Source organism: Rana temporaria, chromosome 5 (assembly GCF_905171775.1).
Source record: "Rana temporaria chromosome 5, aRanTem1.1, whole genome shotgun sequence".
Classification (NCBI taxonomy): Eukaryota; Metazoa; Chordata; class Amphibia; order Anura; family Ranidae; genus Rana; species Rana temporaria.
Window position 1 is genome coordinate 333109776 of NC_053493.1, and position 15730 is coordinate 333125505.

The 15730-nt window shown below is 44.2% G+C and overlaps 1 protein-coding gene across 1 annotated transcript in view; it reads left to right on the forward strand.

The window, feature by feature from the left end:
- Nucleotides 1-15730, forward strand: part of ADHFE1 (alcohol dehydrogenase iron containing 1) — a 43338-nt gene that overhangs the window by 15342 nt on the left and 12266 nt on the right. The window contains exons 11-13 of the mRNA XM_040354340.1: nt 7067-7165; nt 9064-9142; nt 13793-13889. Of these exons, the coding sequence (XP_040210274.1) occupies nt 7067-7165; nt 9064-9142; nt 13793-13889 (275 nt within the window). The remainder of the gene's footprint in view (nt 1-7066; nt 7166-9063; nt 9143-13792; nt 13890-15730) is intronic.

Here is a 15730-nt window from a genome sequence, read left to right on the forward strand (position 1 = left end):
GCGCGCCGCGTCACTGAATGTGATTGACAGCAGTGCCAGCCAATGGCTGCGCTGCTCTCAATCCATCCGCTCTAGCCAATCAGCGGCCAAGCTGAGCGGCGAAGAGGATCTCGGGACCGAGCGCGGGACTTTTGAGGGATCAGGTAAGTAAAAGGGGGGCTCGGGGGGGGCGGCATCATTAGATGTTTTTTCACCTTAATGCATAGATTGCAATACGACTAAAACTAAAACTAAAACAATTGAGATGACTAAAATACGACTAAAACTAAAATTGCATTTTAGTGAAAAGACTAATGCCGCATACACACGATCATTTTTCAGCATGAAAAAAAAAACGTTGTTTTTCAGCATTTAGAAAAAACAACGTTTTTTTCAACTTCATCATTAAAACGACTTGCCCACATACCATCGTTTTAAAAAAATACTCTAGCAAAGCGTGGTGACGTACAACACGTACGACGGCACTATAAAGGGGATGTTCTATGCCGATGACGCCACCCTTGGGGCTGCTTTAGCTGATTCCGTGTTAGTATAAGACGATTCGCACTTTTCTGTCTGTTACAGCGTGATGAATGTGCTTACTCCATTATGAATGGTAGTTTTACCAGAACAAGCGCTCCCGTCTCATAACTTGCTTCTGAGCATGCGCAGGTTTTTAACGTCGTTTTAGCCCACACACGATCATTTTTTACAACCCGAAAAATGACATTGTTTAAAACGTTGTTAAAAAATGCAGCATGTTCGAAAAAAAGATTTGTCGTTTTTCAGAACCTGAAAAATGATGTGAAGCCCACACACAATCATTTTAAATTACATTTGTTTAAAACAACGTTTTTTTCATGCCGAAAAATGATCATGTGTACGCGGCATAACACTAAAACTAAATTGAAATTTGATGTCAAAATTAACACTGGTTTGTAGTGCATATTCATACCTCAATAACATGAATAATAACATACTAGATTTTTCACTCCAGCAGTATATAATGAGTTTGGAAATTGTAGAGAAATGCTTAAATAATGCATTACAATTTAACTACACCCATTCGATTTTAGATGACTAAAATGATTTTTAGTCGACTAAAATGATTTTAGTCTACTAAAATGTCCTGGAGATTTAGTAGACTAAATACGACTAAAACTAAAACAATTGCAGAAGACTAAAATGGGACTAAAACTAAAATGCCATTTTAGTCCTAAGACTAATGCCGCGTACACACGATAATTTTTCGGGTTCTAAAAAACAACGCTGTTTAAAAATGTAATTTAAAACGATCGTGTGTGGGCTTCAGAGCATTTTTCAACGTTTTATGCCCTGTATACACGATAGGTTAGTCTGATGGAAACCGTCTGATGGATTTTTCCATCAGTTATCCGATGAAGCTGACTGATGATCAGTCTTGCCTACACACCATCAGTTAAAAAACCGATCGTGTCAGAACGCGGTGACATAAAACACAATGACGTGCTGAAAAAAATGAAGTTCAATGCTTCCAAGCATGCGTCGACTTGATTCTGAGCATGCGTGGATTTTTAACCGATGGACGTATCTACAGACGATAGTTTTTTTTATCCATCAGATAATTTTAAAACAAGTTCCTATTTTTTTAACCTATGGATAAATAACCGATGGGGCCCACACACGATCGGTTTGGTCTGATGAAAACGGTCCATCAGACCGTGTTCATCAGACTAACCTATCATGTGTACGCAGCATTAAACGTTGTCGTTTTTCGGGGTTGTAAAAAATGGTCGTGTGTGGGCTATAACGACATGAAAAATCCGCGCATGCTCAGAAGCAAGTTATGAGACAGGAGCGCTCGTTCTGGTAAAACTACCGTTCGTAATGGAGTAAGCACATTCATCACGCTGTAACAGAAAGAAAAGCGCGAATCGTCTTTTACTAACACGAAATCCGCTAAAGGGTGACGTCATCCGAATGGAACTTCCCCTTTATAGTGCCGTCGTATGTGTTGTACGTTACCGCGCTTTGCTAGAGCATTTTTTTTTTTTCACGATCATTTGTAGGCAAGGCCGTTTTAATGATAAAGTTGAAAAAAAACGTTGTTTTTTATAGAGCCTGAAAAACTTCGTTTTTTTACAACCCGAAAAATGATCGTGTGTACGCGGCATAAGACTAAAACTAAATCAAAATTTGTTGCCAAAATTAACACTGGTGCCAACATGTCTGTTTATTCTTGGTGGGGACATCTTTCTTTGTTGGTATTCTGGTAGCCACCAATCATCTTGTTCTTTTTACATGTGTTTGAATACGTTTAGGGACAGATTCACAAAAGAGATACGACGGCGTATCTCTGTGTTCCGGCCGTCCTAACTATGCGACTGATTCATAGAATCAGTTACGCATAGCTAGCCCTAAGATCCGACTGGTGTAATCGAATTACACTGTCGGATCTTAAGGATGCAATTCTAGGCCGGCCACTAGGTGGCGAGGCCATTGCGGTCGGCGTAGAATATGCAAATGAATAGTTACGGCGATCCACGAACGTCCGCGCTGCCCGTCGATCTAACTTTACGTTGTTTCCATCGAGTTACACCGCATAAAATTAGGGCTGAGCCCTAGTTGTCCTAAGCCATGTTAAGTATGGCCGTCGTTCCCGCGTCGAAATTTAAAAAACAACGTCGTTTGCGTAAGTCGTCCGTGAATGGCGCTGGACGCCATTTACGTTCACGTCTAAACAAATGACGTCCGTGCACGTCGGGTAATTTACCCGACAGAGCATGCGCAGTACGTTCGGAGCAGGAACGCGCCTAATTTAAATGGTGCCCGCCCCATTTGAATTAGGCGGGCTTGCGCCGAGCGCATTTACGTTACACCGCCGCAAGTTTACAGGTAAGAGTTCTGAGAATCAGGCACTTACGCTGTAAACCTGCGGCGGTGTAACGTAAATCACATACGTTACGCTGCCGTGGAGCAACGTAATTCTACGAGAATCTGGCCCTTAGTACCAAGCATTCCAGTGATCTATTTTGAGTGGACCCTGAAGCCCAACACTCTTTCTGGATTCCTATAACATTAGTGGGAAACTCCATGCCGGCCTTGGTGTTCCAATAGCCTGAACCTCTTTTGGGAGGTTTATTCTCTTAGGAAATGTAATGATTATGTAACCTATGGTCCTATTTAACCAATATGATACATCCCCCTGATGAAGATTTGTGTCAAGAATTGAAGCGCATTTGGGTTTTCACATGCATTATTATGTTTATGTGTGGTTTTCATATATGACCATGGACTTTTATCTTTGCTATGTTTTTGCTATCCTTTATTTTTGTTTAAAATCTTTTTGGTGCCTTTAAAATCCAGATTTTTGCAATTCCCTTTTTAAAGAAGAGTTGGTGAGTGACCCACATATTATTATTATTTTCTCTCCTAAAAATACTGGCAATTGCATGGATGGTGAACCGATCATCCATGTTGCACACAGAAGAGAACCACAACCCTATGTTTTCCATTGTGTAATGAGGGATTGCTAACCACCCAGCTCAATCTATCCCTGGTGGGATGAGTAGCATCCTGTGGTGAACCACCCACAACTGTCTTTACTCTTTAAATGTGGAATTGGTTGCACTGTGGAGAACCGCACTTCCCTATTTTTTTCAATGTGGGATGGAAGGTTGGTTCAACAATCCATAGTTTTCCTCATGAGATGAGCTTTGTTAAACCACTCGCCCCACGTATTTACCTCATGGTATGAGTAGCAGTTGTAAATGAACCACCCTCTTCTGTGTTCTCCCTCTTTGGATGATAAGTTTGTGTGCTGTGGTGAACTACTCACCCCATTCACTTCCTCAGTGAAAATTGGGATGATAAACAAACCCACCCCTGACTTTTCCTCTGTACCAGCCTCCCCAGTATCCCCATCTCTCTTGGAGAGGCAGTTTCACACAAAAGAAAACCACCCAAACCCCTTTAATTTTTTATAATTTTGATCATAGATAGTGAAGCAGTCGATCCCATTTTCCCTACTGGCATGAGGGTTATTTTATCACCCAATCCATGTCTTTGTCCTTGTTGGATGAGAGGTCATTTTGCCGGGCAGCATAATGCAGACAATGGGGGAGATCTGCGAGAGATGTGTTGCAGACAATGCGGGGAGACCTGCGAGAGAGGTGTTGCAGACAATGTGGGGAGACCTGCGAGAGAGGTGTTGCAGACAATGGGGGAGACCTGCGAGAGAGGTGTTGCAGACAATGTGGGGAGACCTGCGAGAGAGGTGTTGCAGACAATGCGGGGAGACCTGCGAGAGAGGTGTTGCAGACAATGGGGGAGACCTGCGAGAGAGGTGTTGCAGACAATGGGGGAGACCTGCGAGAGAGGTGTTGCAGACAATGCGGGGAAACCTGCGAGAGAGGGGTTGCAGACAATGGGGGAGACCTGCGAGAGAGGTGTTGCAGACAATGCGGGGAAACCTGCGAGAGAGGTGTTGCAGACAATGCGGGGAGACCTGCGAGAGAGGTGTTGCAGACAATGCGGGGAGACCTGCGAGAGAGGTGTTGCAGACAATGGGGGAAACCTGCGAGAGAGGTGTTGCAGACAATGGGGGAGACCTGCGAGAGAGGTGTTGCAGACAATGCGGGGAAACCTGCGAGAGAGGGGTTGCAGACAATGGGGGAGACCTGCGAGAGAGGGGTTGCAGACAATGGGGGAGACCTGCGAGAGAGGTGTTGCAGACAATGTGGGGAGACCTGCGGAAGAGGTGTTGCAGAGATTGTGGGGAGACCTGCGAGAGAGGTGTTGCAGACAATGTGGGGAGACCTGCGAGAGAGGTGTTGCAGACAATGTGGGGAGACCTGCGAGAGAGGTGTTGCAGACAATGCGGGGAGACCTGCGAGAGATGTGTTGCAGACAATGGGGGAGACCTGCGAGAGAGGTGTTGCAGACAATGGGGGAGACCTGCGAGAGATGTGTTGCAGACAATGCGGGGAGACCTGCGAGAGAGGTGTTGCAGACAATGTGGGGAGACCTGCGAGAGAGGTGTTGCAGACAATGGGGGAGACCTGCGAGAGAGGTGTTGCAGACAATGCAGGGAGACCTGCGAGAGAGGTGTTGCAGACAATGCGGGGAGACCTGCGAGAGAGGTGTTGCAGACAATGGGGGAAACCTGCGAGAGAGGTGTTGCAGACAATGGGGGAGACCTGCGAGAGAGGTGTTGCAGACAATGCGGGGAAACCTGCGAGAGAGGGGTTGCAGACAATGGGGGAGACCTGCGAGAGAGGTGTTGCAGACAATGCGGGGAAACCTGCGAGAGAGGTGTTGCAGACAATGCGGGGAGACCTGCGAGAGAGGTGTTGCAGACAATGTGGGGAGACCTGCGGAAGAGGTGTTGCAGAGATTGTGGGGAGACCTGCGAGAGAGGTGTTGCAGACAATGTGGGGAGACCTGCGAGAGAGGTGTTGCAGACAATGTGTGGAGACCTGCGAGAGAGGTGTTGCAGACAATGCGGGGAGACCTGCGAGAGAGGTGTTGCAGACAATGCGGGGAGACCTGCGAGAGAGGTGTTGCAGACAATGGGGGAGACCTGTGAGAGAGGTGTTGCAGACAATGCAGGGAGACCTGCGAGAGAGGTGTTGCAGACAATGCGGGGAGACCTGCGAGAGAGGTGTTGCAGACAATGGGGGAGACCTGCGAGAGAGGTGTTGCAGACAATGCGGGGAGACCTGCGAGAGAGGTGTTGCAGACAATGCGGGGAGACCTGCGAGAGATGTGTTGCAGACAATGGGGGAGACCTGCGAGAGAGGTGTTGCAGACAATGCGGGGAAACCTGCGAGAGAGGTGTTGCAGACAATGCGGGGAGACCTGCAAGAGATGTGTTGCAGACAATGGGGGGAGACCTCTGAATGCTGATAGTGCTGTGGAATGTGATAATGTGGTAAAGAAACAGTGGGGTTGGTTTACTAAAATTGGAGAGTGCAAAATCTGGTGCAACTCTGCATAGAAACCATTCAGCTTCCAGGTGTTATTGTCAAAGCTTCATTGAACAACCTGAAGTTAGAAACAAATTGGCTACCATGCACAGTTGCATTAGAGTTTGCACTCTCCAGGTTTAGTAAATCAAGCTCAGTGTATGGTGGGGACATGGACATTGTTGAGAGAGATGCCAGATATGAGTGTGAAACGTGTGTAGTGGCACTGACACTTGTGTACTAGGGATGTGGACACTGGTAAAAGGAAAAGTTCTCTGCTGGTGCATGGACCCTACTGGGTGAACAACATATGTGCCGCAGACCTGTCAGTAATGCCCCGTACACACGATCAGAATTTCCAATGGAAAAAGTAAGATGGACTTTTTCCATTGGATTTTCCGATCGTGTGTAGCCCCATCAGAGTTTTTTCATCGAAAATTCCGATGAATTCCATCGGAGTTTAGATATAGAACGTGTTCTATATTTTCCCGATGGAATTCTGGTGTGATTTGGCCGGGCAAAAGCCTGATCGTGTGTACGCGGCATTAGTGTGCAAAACTAAAAAAGCTGTTTGATCTCAGAGTAGTTGCAAATATGTTCTAGGCATATAAAGAAAAGCAGTGCTAAGAAAACCAACTCATATCAACCTATTAGGCCACTTTCACACTGAGGCACTTTTCAGGCTCTTTCACGCTAAAAATAGCCCCTAAAAGCTCACGAAAACCTATTTCCAGTAAAATCAATGAATGCTTTCACACTGGGTCAGTGTGCTGGCAGGGCTGTGAAAAACTCCCCTCTCCATTAAAATGAATGGGAAGCTCTTCAAAAATGCCTGAAAAGCTCTTCAAAAGCGCTCAGTGTTTTTACTGGCAGTTTCAAAGCGCCTCGTGAAAGTGGCCTAAGGCATATAAATAAATGTTCAATTTCTTTTTGGTTGGTGGTTAACTTGTACATCACCATTACTCTTTGAACAGCTTTTCACATCATCTTGTATTCCAATTTCTTTATATATATATTCAATTAGATCAGATGTTTGATGGTTACAAGTGAATAATTAGATAAATGTATTTATTTTATTCTTTCACTACTTTAATAAACTACCATAAACAATGGAACTCCTTCATGCTGGTGACTGGTGACAGAGCTGTGAAAAACCCAGATGATCGGGAAGCACGTTTCTCCATGCACTTAGCAAGTACGTTTGCTGGAATAGGCTTTGGAAATGCTGGAGTACATCTTTGGTGAGTTAAGAAAAAAAGTGCTGCATCTGTTCACATAATTGGACCTCTGAGCTTACTAACCAATGAGCTTCTTATCTTGCACACAGATTAATAACTGCTTGTTTTTAGTTATCATGTTATGATTACCATACAACCTTATTTCAATCACAGAGTCAGGTTTAAAGACTCTTGTAACACAAAGATGTAAAGTACTGTATCACGCAAAACTTCAAGGGGTTGTAAAGGTTAGTTTTTTTCACCTTAATGCATCCTATGCATTAAGGTGAAAAAAAACCTGGCAATGATGGCCCCCAGCCCCCCTGTTTTACTTACCTGAGCCCGTTCACCTGCTGCCGCTCGCCCTCGACGTCCTCTTCTCCACTCAGTCTGCCCGTTTATTGGCTATATTGGATGTATTGATAGCAGCGCAGTCATTGGCTCGCACTGCTGTCAATCACATCCAATGATGCGGCGCCGGGGGGCGGGGCCGAGTGATACAGTCTGCGACTATAGCCACCGGCTGTAACACGGGAGCGCGCCTGCAAGTACTAACCCCCATGGGAAAGATCTCCCATAAAGGGGGTTCGTTCTTGCGGGGAGGAGCCGAGACAGCCGCAGAGGGACCCCAGAAGACCAGGATCGGTGCCACTGTGTGCAAAACGAGGTGCACAATGGAGGTAAGTATAACCTGTTTGTTATTTTATTTTATTTTTTAAACGGGAACCTTTAGTGTCCCTTTAACTTATGTCTGCCTGGGGTTTTAAAGAGCTGAAGTCTATAGGTCACAGCGATAATTAATGCTGCAACATGTGTAATTTAAAAAAAAAAGTTTTTTTAATTGCGTTTAGCTTATCTTTATGTAGAATTAGCTTAACTACCGATATCTATTTAATTAATCCCTTACACCGTAGCATTTACATTGGTAGAGGAAGGGTCATTACTCTGAACCATGTTCATATCTGGGCTATTGCTCATGGGGAGCATGCTTGTTGGAGGGATTACCATCTAAAAGATATCATCAGTGTGCTGGTGGTTTTTCATTGGCTGGGATAGGACCAATTTGAATTGCTTCACTGCAGTAAATCTGCAAGAACATTTAAAGTCTGTATTGCTGTCTGGCAGGGGAGTCTGAATCATATTGCCGACCAGACTAAATTATAGTTCGCAGGTAAAACAGTTCACCTATATGTTGTATACTGTAAGTGCAAATTTTATTTTATCCTAGAGTTCAGGTTTTACGGCATGAAACAGAAAAATAGTAATCAGCTGCACAAGGAAACAGGTGGTTTGGGGTCAAGTCCTGGGGAAAAAAGTGTGGGAACTCCCACCCAAGATCCACTCCACCACCAAAAAAATAAAAATGATACGCTCATATGCATAATTACTAAACCGCATGTTTTTTTAAGCAAGTTCTTTCTAAATCCCGCAATAATTTGCGGCAGACCTCCGCAATGTCTCCTGGGAACAATGACAAAAAGCTCCCAGGAGACATTGCGGCATCGAGGAAGTGACGGAATACCCGCACACTACCCGATGAATCCATATACAGGAAGCGGCCAATAACATAAAGGATTACTAAGGTTTGCCTGCCCCTGACAGTGACTCGAGCTGGGCATTGCCGCTTAGTGAAGGATTGGCTCGGGCGGCTCGGCTGCTCTCAGCTGCTCTAGTCCTGCAAAGGGAACTGCGTTCCTGCTGTGAAAAAAGTGCAGGAACTCCGTTCCCACGCGTTCTCGCAGGACTAGAGCCCCGGTTTGACTGGTCTGTTAAAGATTGTAATTATATTTGACAGTTATATTTATATCATCATTTTATATAAAATATATAATGCATAGACATAGACGATAATGTAATATGGAGGTTTTTATACTAATGACAATGGCCAAATCAACTCAACTATGCCTTTCTTTTGCTTGTAGCCATGGCATGTCATACCCCATAGCAGGCCTGGTGAAGAAATACAGAGCCAAGGACTACAATGTGGACCACCCAATAGTGGTATGGATTTCTGTCATTGTATTATGAATCCTGCAACACACCACAAAAACTACTCTCCTAAAACTCACTAACTGCTAAAACTAATAGTCATTATTTTGTACTCTTACTTTTGGACCTCTCTGTTGCCTTTGATACAGCTGACCACATACTCCTTAGAAAACCAAATTCCCTTGGCCTCTGTGACGCTTGGCTGGTTCTCTTGTTACCTATATCACTGCACTCTTCCTCTTGCCATCAGGGTCCCCATAGGTTCCATCCTTGGACCTCTTCTTTTCTCTATCTACACCTCCTTCCTTTGTCAGCTGATAGCCTCTCATGACTTCCAATAACATTTCTATGCTAAGAACATCCAAATCTCCCGTATCTTTCTACCCCTCAGCTCACCCCATCAGTCCCGTCACTCATCCCGAATTTGCTAATGATTATATTAGTATGGATGTCACACCATTTACTCAAACTCAATCTATCCAATATTAACCACTTGCCGCCCGCCCAATGACAGATTGACGGCGGCAAAGTGGTTGTAGAATCCTGACCGGACGTCATATGACGTCATCAGGATTCTTAGCCGCTGCGCGCCCCCGGGGGCGCGCATCGCGGCGATCGTTGTTGCGGGGTGTCAGTCTGACACCCCGCAACACCGATCTCGGTAAAGAGTCTCTCACGGAGACTCTTTACCACGTGATCAGCCGTGTCCAACCACGGCTGATCACGGTGTAAACAGGAAGAGCCGCCGACGGCTCTTCCTCACTCGCGTCTGACAGACGCGAGTAGAGGAGAGCAGATCGGCGGCTCTCCTGACAGGGGGGGTTCGCGCTGATTGTTTATCAGCGCAGCCCCCCCTCGGATCGCCACATGGACCACCAGGGATGCCCACCAGGGAAGGGCAAAACAACAAAAATTGAGAAAAAAAAAGTAAAAAAAAAAAAAAGTCTGAAAAAAAAAAAAAAAAAGTCTGAAAAAAAAAAAAAAAAAGTCTGGGGAAAAAAAAAGGATGCAAAAAAAAAAGATGCCAATCAGTGCCCACAAATGGGCACTGACTGGCAACAAGTAAATCAGTGCCGCCCCACAGTGTCCATCAGTGCCACCCCACAGTGCCCATCAGTGCCACCCCACAGTGCCCATCTGTGCCACCCACAGTGCCCATCTGTGCCACCCACAGTGCCCATCTGTGCCGCCCATGAGTGCCCATCTGTGCCGCCCATGAGTGCCCAGTGCCGCCCATGAGTGCCCATCAGTGCCGCCCATGAGTGCCCATCAGTGCCAACTATGTGTGCCCATGAGTGCCGCCTATGTGTGCCCATCAGTGCCGCATACCAGCGCCGCCAATCAGTGCCACCTCATCTGTGCCCGTCAGTACTACCTCGTCGATGTCCATCAGTGCCATCTCATCTGTGCCCATCAGTGCCACCATATCAGTGCCCATAATTGAAAGAGAAAACTTACTTATTTACAAAAAAATTACAGAAAAAAATAAAAACGTAATTTTTTTCAAAATTTTCGGTCTTCTTTTAGTTGTTGCGCAAAAAAAAAAAATCGCAGAGGTGATCAAATACCACCAAAAGAAAGCTCTATTTGTGGGTAAAAAAGGACGCCAATTTTGTTTGGGTACAATGTAGCATGACCGCGCAATTGTCATTCAAAGTGCGACAGTGCTGAAAGCTGAAAATTGGCTTGGGCAGGAAGGTACGTAAGTGCCCTGTATGGAAGTGGTTAAGCTCATAATATTTCACCCCCTACCCTGTGCCCCCTCCCCTGATGTCAAGATCAATGGCACAATAATCAGTCTCTCTCCACATGCCAAGGTGTAATCCTGGAATCTAAACTCTCCTTTCTGCCCTACATCCAATCGTTGTCCAAATCTTGCTGCCTCAACCTTTGTGACATCTTCAAAATATGCTTGTTTTTAACCAACAAAGCCACAGAGCTACTAAATAACTCGCTGGTTATCTCTCACCTTGACTATTGCAACTCCCTCTATTGAATTACCTTTACTTAGCCTATCCCCACTTCAGTGCCTCATGAATGCTGCTAGACTCATTGGGCCAGATTCACAGTTGAAATACGCCGGCGTATCTACTGAAACGCCGGCGTATTTTCAAATTTGCCACGTCGTAGCGTTGTTTTGAATCCTCAAAACAAGTTACGACAGCTTTAGGCTTCGATCCGACAGGTGTACGGCTTCGTACGCCTTCAGATCGTAGGTGTAATTCTCCGGCGCCCGCTGGGTGGAGTTTGCATCGTTTTCCTGCGTTGGGTATGCAAATTAGATGTTTACGGCGATCCACGAAGGTACGCGCGTTCGTCGCATTTGCTTACGTTGTCGCTAGTCGGCTTTTCCCGTCGCAAAGTTACGGCTGCTATTTCATGGCTTAGATTTAGACTAGTCATGTTAAAGTATGGCCGTCGTTCCCGCGTCGAATTTCAAATTTTTTTTTTTGCGTAAGTCGTCCGGGAATACGAAAGGACGTAACGCACGTCGCCGTTCAAAAAATTACGTCTGGGCGACGTCATTTCGTGCAAAGAACGGCGGGAAATTTGAAAACGGAGCATGCGCAGTACGTTCGGCGCGGGAACGCGCCTAATTGAAATGATACACGCCCCATTTGAATTAGGCGGGCTTGCGCCGGACGGATTTACGCTACGCCGCCGCAAGTTTACAGGCAAGTGCTTTGTGAATTTAGCACTTGCCCGTAAAACTTGCGGCGGTGTAAATGACATACGTTACGCCGCCACAAATGTTGGTGAATCTGGCCCATAGTTTGGGTTAGTTTAGTCATGTTGCATTAGCAACAGCACTAAAAGCTGAAAATTGGCCTGGACAGGAAGGGGCGAAAGTGCCTGGTATTGAAGTGGTTAAAGCGACGCCGCTTCTTCAAATAAACTGTACATTTAAGGCTTTACCTGGACAAAGTAAATACTACTTACCTCGCCTGCTGCATGTGCCACCAAACTCTGCAATGACCAAGTAGTAATATAGAGAGTGGCAGGATTAATCCTCTTTACGTGGTGTAAAATTACACCATCCATGTTAAAGTATGGCCGTCGTTCCCGCATCGAATTTAAATTTATTTTTTTTTTTGCGTAAGACGTCCGGGAATACGAAACAACGTAACGCACGTCGCCGTTCAAAAAATACGTCGGGGCGCCGTAATTTCGCACAATGCGCAGCGGGAAATTTCCTAACGGAGCATGCGCAGAACGTTCGGCGCGGAAGCGCGCATAATTTAAATTATACACGCCCCATTTGAATTAGGCGGGCTTGCGCCAGACGGCTTTACGCTACGCCGCCGCAAGTTTACACGCAAGTGCTTTGTGAATCAAGCACTTACTCTGAAAACTTGCGGCGGTGTAACGTAAACGGGATATGTTACTCCGCCGTAAAAGTACATGAATCTGGCCCATTCATTTTACCAGCCAGTGTCTGCTACCCAGCAATGCCAATCTCTCCATTGGATTCCCCTGTTCAGTTTCTGCTACCCCTCAATGCCAATCCCTCCATTAGCTTCCAATCAACCAACTAATAAGATTCAAAATACTAACAACAAGCTAAAAAAACATCAACAACTCTGACCCAAGCTACATCTCTAATCTTGTTTCAAAATACCAACCAAACCATTCCATTTACTTCTTCCAAATTCTCCTGCTTTCTAGCTTCCCGGTCAGTCACCTCCTTTCATGCTTTCCTCCAGGACTTCTCCGGAACCTCTCCCAGTCTCTGGAACTCCTTAACCAATCTGTCCAACTTTTTCCTACTCTATCTACCATTAGGCGATCCCCGAAAACCCATCTCTTCAGAGAGGCCTATCGCACCTCTAATTAATAAACTGAACTTTTACTTTCTCCAACTGCTCATCCCCCACAGGTATTACCTTTTGTATCACTTGACCCTTACTTTAGAATAAGCAGGGCCCTCTGATTTCCCTTGTATTGAATGATAATGTAACGGTACTGTCTCCCTCCATTTTTTTCAAACATTGTTCAAACTGTTGGTGCGATATAAATCCTATATAATAATAATAATAATAATAATCCTGCACTCACCAATTGACTTCTAATTTTGTTTCTATTTTAACCTAAACAGGATAGTTGGAAAAGTAGTGGCAAATGGCAGTGCATAGTAGGTAGGGATAGCCTTTGCCTATTTGGGTAAAGTGTTAGTTCACCTTTTTGGAAAAAAAGAAAAGGTGAACTACAACCGCACACCCTCCCCTCCACCCCGGTACCTGCTGCACTTACCTCTGGAGATGATGAGCTATCATTCTAACTACTTCCTGCCATTGTACTGCCTTGAATTCTAAGCTGAACTTTAATGCCACAATTTCGCTATAAAGCCCAGCTGGCAAAAAAATGTTAAAATAGTTGGTCCTAACCACAGGCACGTTTGCTGGACAGCTGCATGGACATGTAATTGTTTAGAAAATATACATAAAGGCACATGAAAAAAAGGACATTTATATATGGAACAAGATAATTTAAAGTTTTTACTCTATAAAGGTAATGCAAAATGTATGTGATATTTCTCCTTGATTGTTGGTTAAGTAAATTTTAAAAGTGGGACCATTGTTTATTAAATGACCATTTCAAATGATACTTGTATTAAATATTTATTGTCTATTTCATTCTAATTGCTTATTTACACTTTAACAGCCCCATGGACTTTCAGTGGTGCTCACCTCTCCGGCAGTGTTTTCCTTTACTGCAGCCATGTGTCCTGAGCGCCATCTGGAGGCAGCTGAGATACTTGGTAAGAATTTAGGTATTTTAAGTCAAGGAATTGACTGTATGCAAGTGTGAAAAACAAAAACTAACACAAAAATAAATATATATAGATATATAGCTATAGATATAGATCTATATCTATATCTATATCTATATCTATATCTGTATATATATATATATATATATATATATATATATATATATATATATATATATATATATACACACACCAAAAGTTTGGACACACCATCTCATTCAAAAAGTTTTCTTTATTTTCATGACTATGAAAATTGTAGATTCACACTGAAGGCATCAAAACTATGAATTAACACATGTGGAATTATACATAACAAAAAATTGTGAAACAACTGAAAATATATTTCATATTCTAGGTTCTTCAAAGTAGCCACCTTTTGCTTTGATTACTGCTTGGCACACTCTTGGCATTCTCTTGATGAGCTTCAAGAGGTAGTCACCTGGCGCAGCACCCCATCACTCTCCTTCTTGGTCAAATAGCCCTTACACAGCCTGGAGGTGTGTTTGGGGTCATTGTCCTGTTGAAAAATAAATGATGGTCCAACTAAACGCAAACCGGATGGAATAGCATGCCGCTGCAAGATGCTGTGGTAGCCATGCTGGTTCAGTATGCCTTCAATTTTGAATAAATCCCCAACAGTGTCACCAGCAAAGCACCCCCACACCATCACAGCTCCTCCTCCATGCTTCACGGTGGGAACCAGGCATGTAGAGTCCATCCGTTCACCTTTTCTGCGTCGCACAAAAACACGGGGGTTGGAACCAAAGATCTTAAGTTTGGACTCATCAGACCAAAGCACAGATTTCCACTGGTCCAATGTCCATTCCTTGTGTTCTTTAGCCCAAACAAGTCTCTTCTGCTTGTTGCCTTTCTTTAGCAGTGGTTTCCTAGCAGATATTCTACCATGAAGGCCTGATTCACACAGTCTCCTCTTACCAGTTCTAGAGATGTGTCTGCTGCAAAAGGTGGCTACTTTGAAGAACCTAGAATATGAAATATATTTTCAGTTGTTTCACACTTTTTTGTTATGTATAATTCCACATGTGTTCATTCATAGTTTTGATGCCTTCAGTGTGAATCTACAATTTTCATAGTCATGAAAATAAAGAAAACTCTTTGAATGAGAAGGTGTGTCCAAACTTTTGGTCTGTACTGTATATGTATCTATAGATCTATATATAGATATAAATATATATCTATATATAGATCTTTAGGTGGCTTTTGGATACATTTAAACAATAGCAATCTAATAAATTCTGCTTTTGTCAGTTATTCTTTTATTTGTAAATCTATTTGAGATAAAACATTGTGTTATAAATCAATGCCTGGTAAGACACAATCTTTATAAGTCGGAAAGACGTTATAATTTTCCATGCTTCTTATTCTGAGCACCTTTAGTGTCTTTGAGTACCTTCTAATTCAACCCATTTCGATAATGTAAGTTCACATACAATAAATTCTTTTTTTTTTTCAACAGAATGATATTTTTAGAAAAAAGATCTGGGTGAAACAAATGTCTTGTATGCTAGAAGTCATATGCCGGGTACACACGAGAGGATTTATCCGCGGAAACGGTCCTCCGGACCGTATCCGCGGATAAATCCTCTGGCGGATTTTGATCTCCTGGTTGTACTAACCAGGAGATCAAAATCCCCGCGGAATTCCGTCCACGGTGACGTGTCGCCGCTATGATGACGCGGCGACGTGCGCGACGCTGTCATATAAGGATATCCACGCATGCGTCGAATCATTACGACGCATGCGAGGGATGTGTTCGGACGGATCGATCCGGTGAGTCTGTACAGACCACCGGATCGATCCGCTGGAGC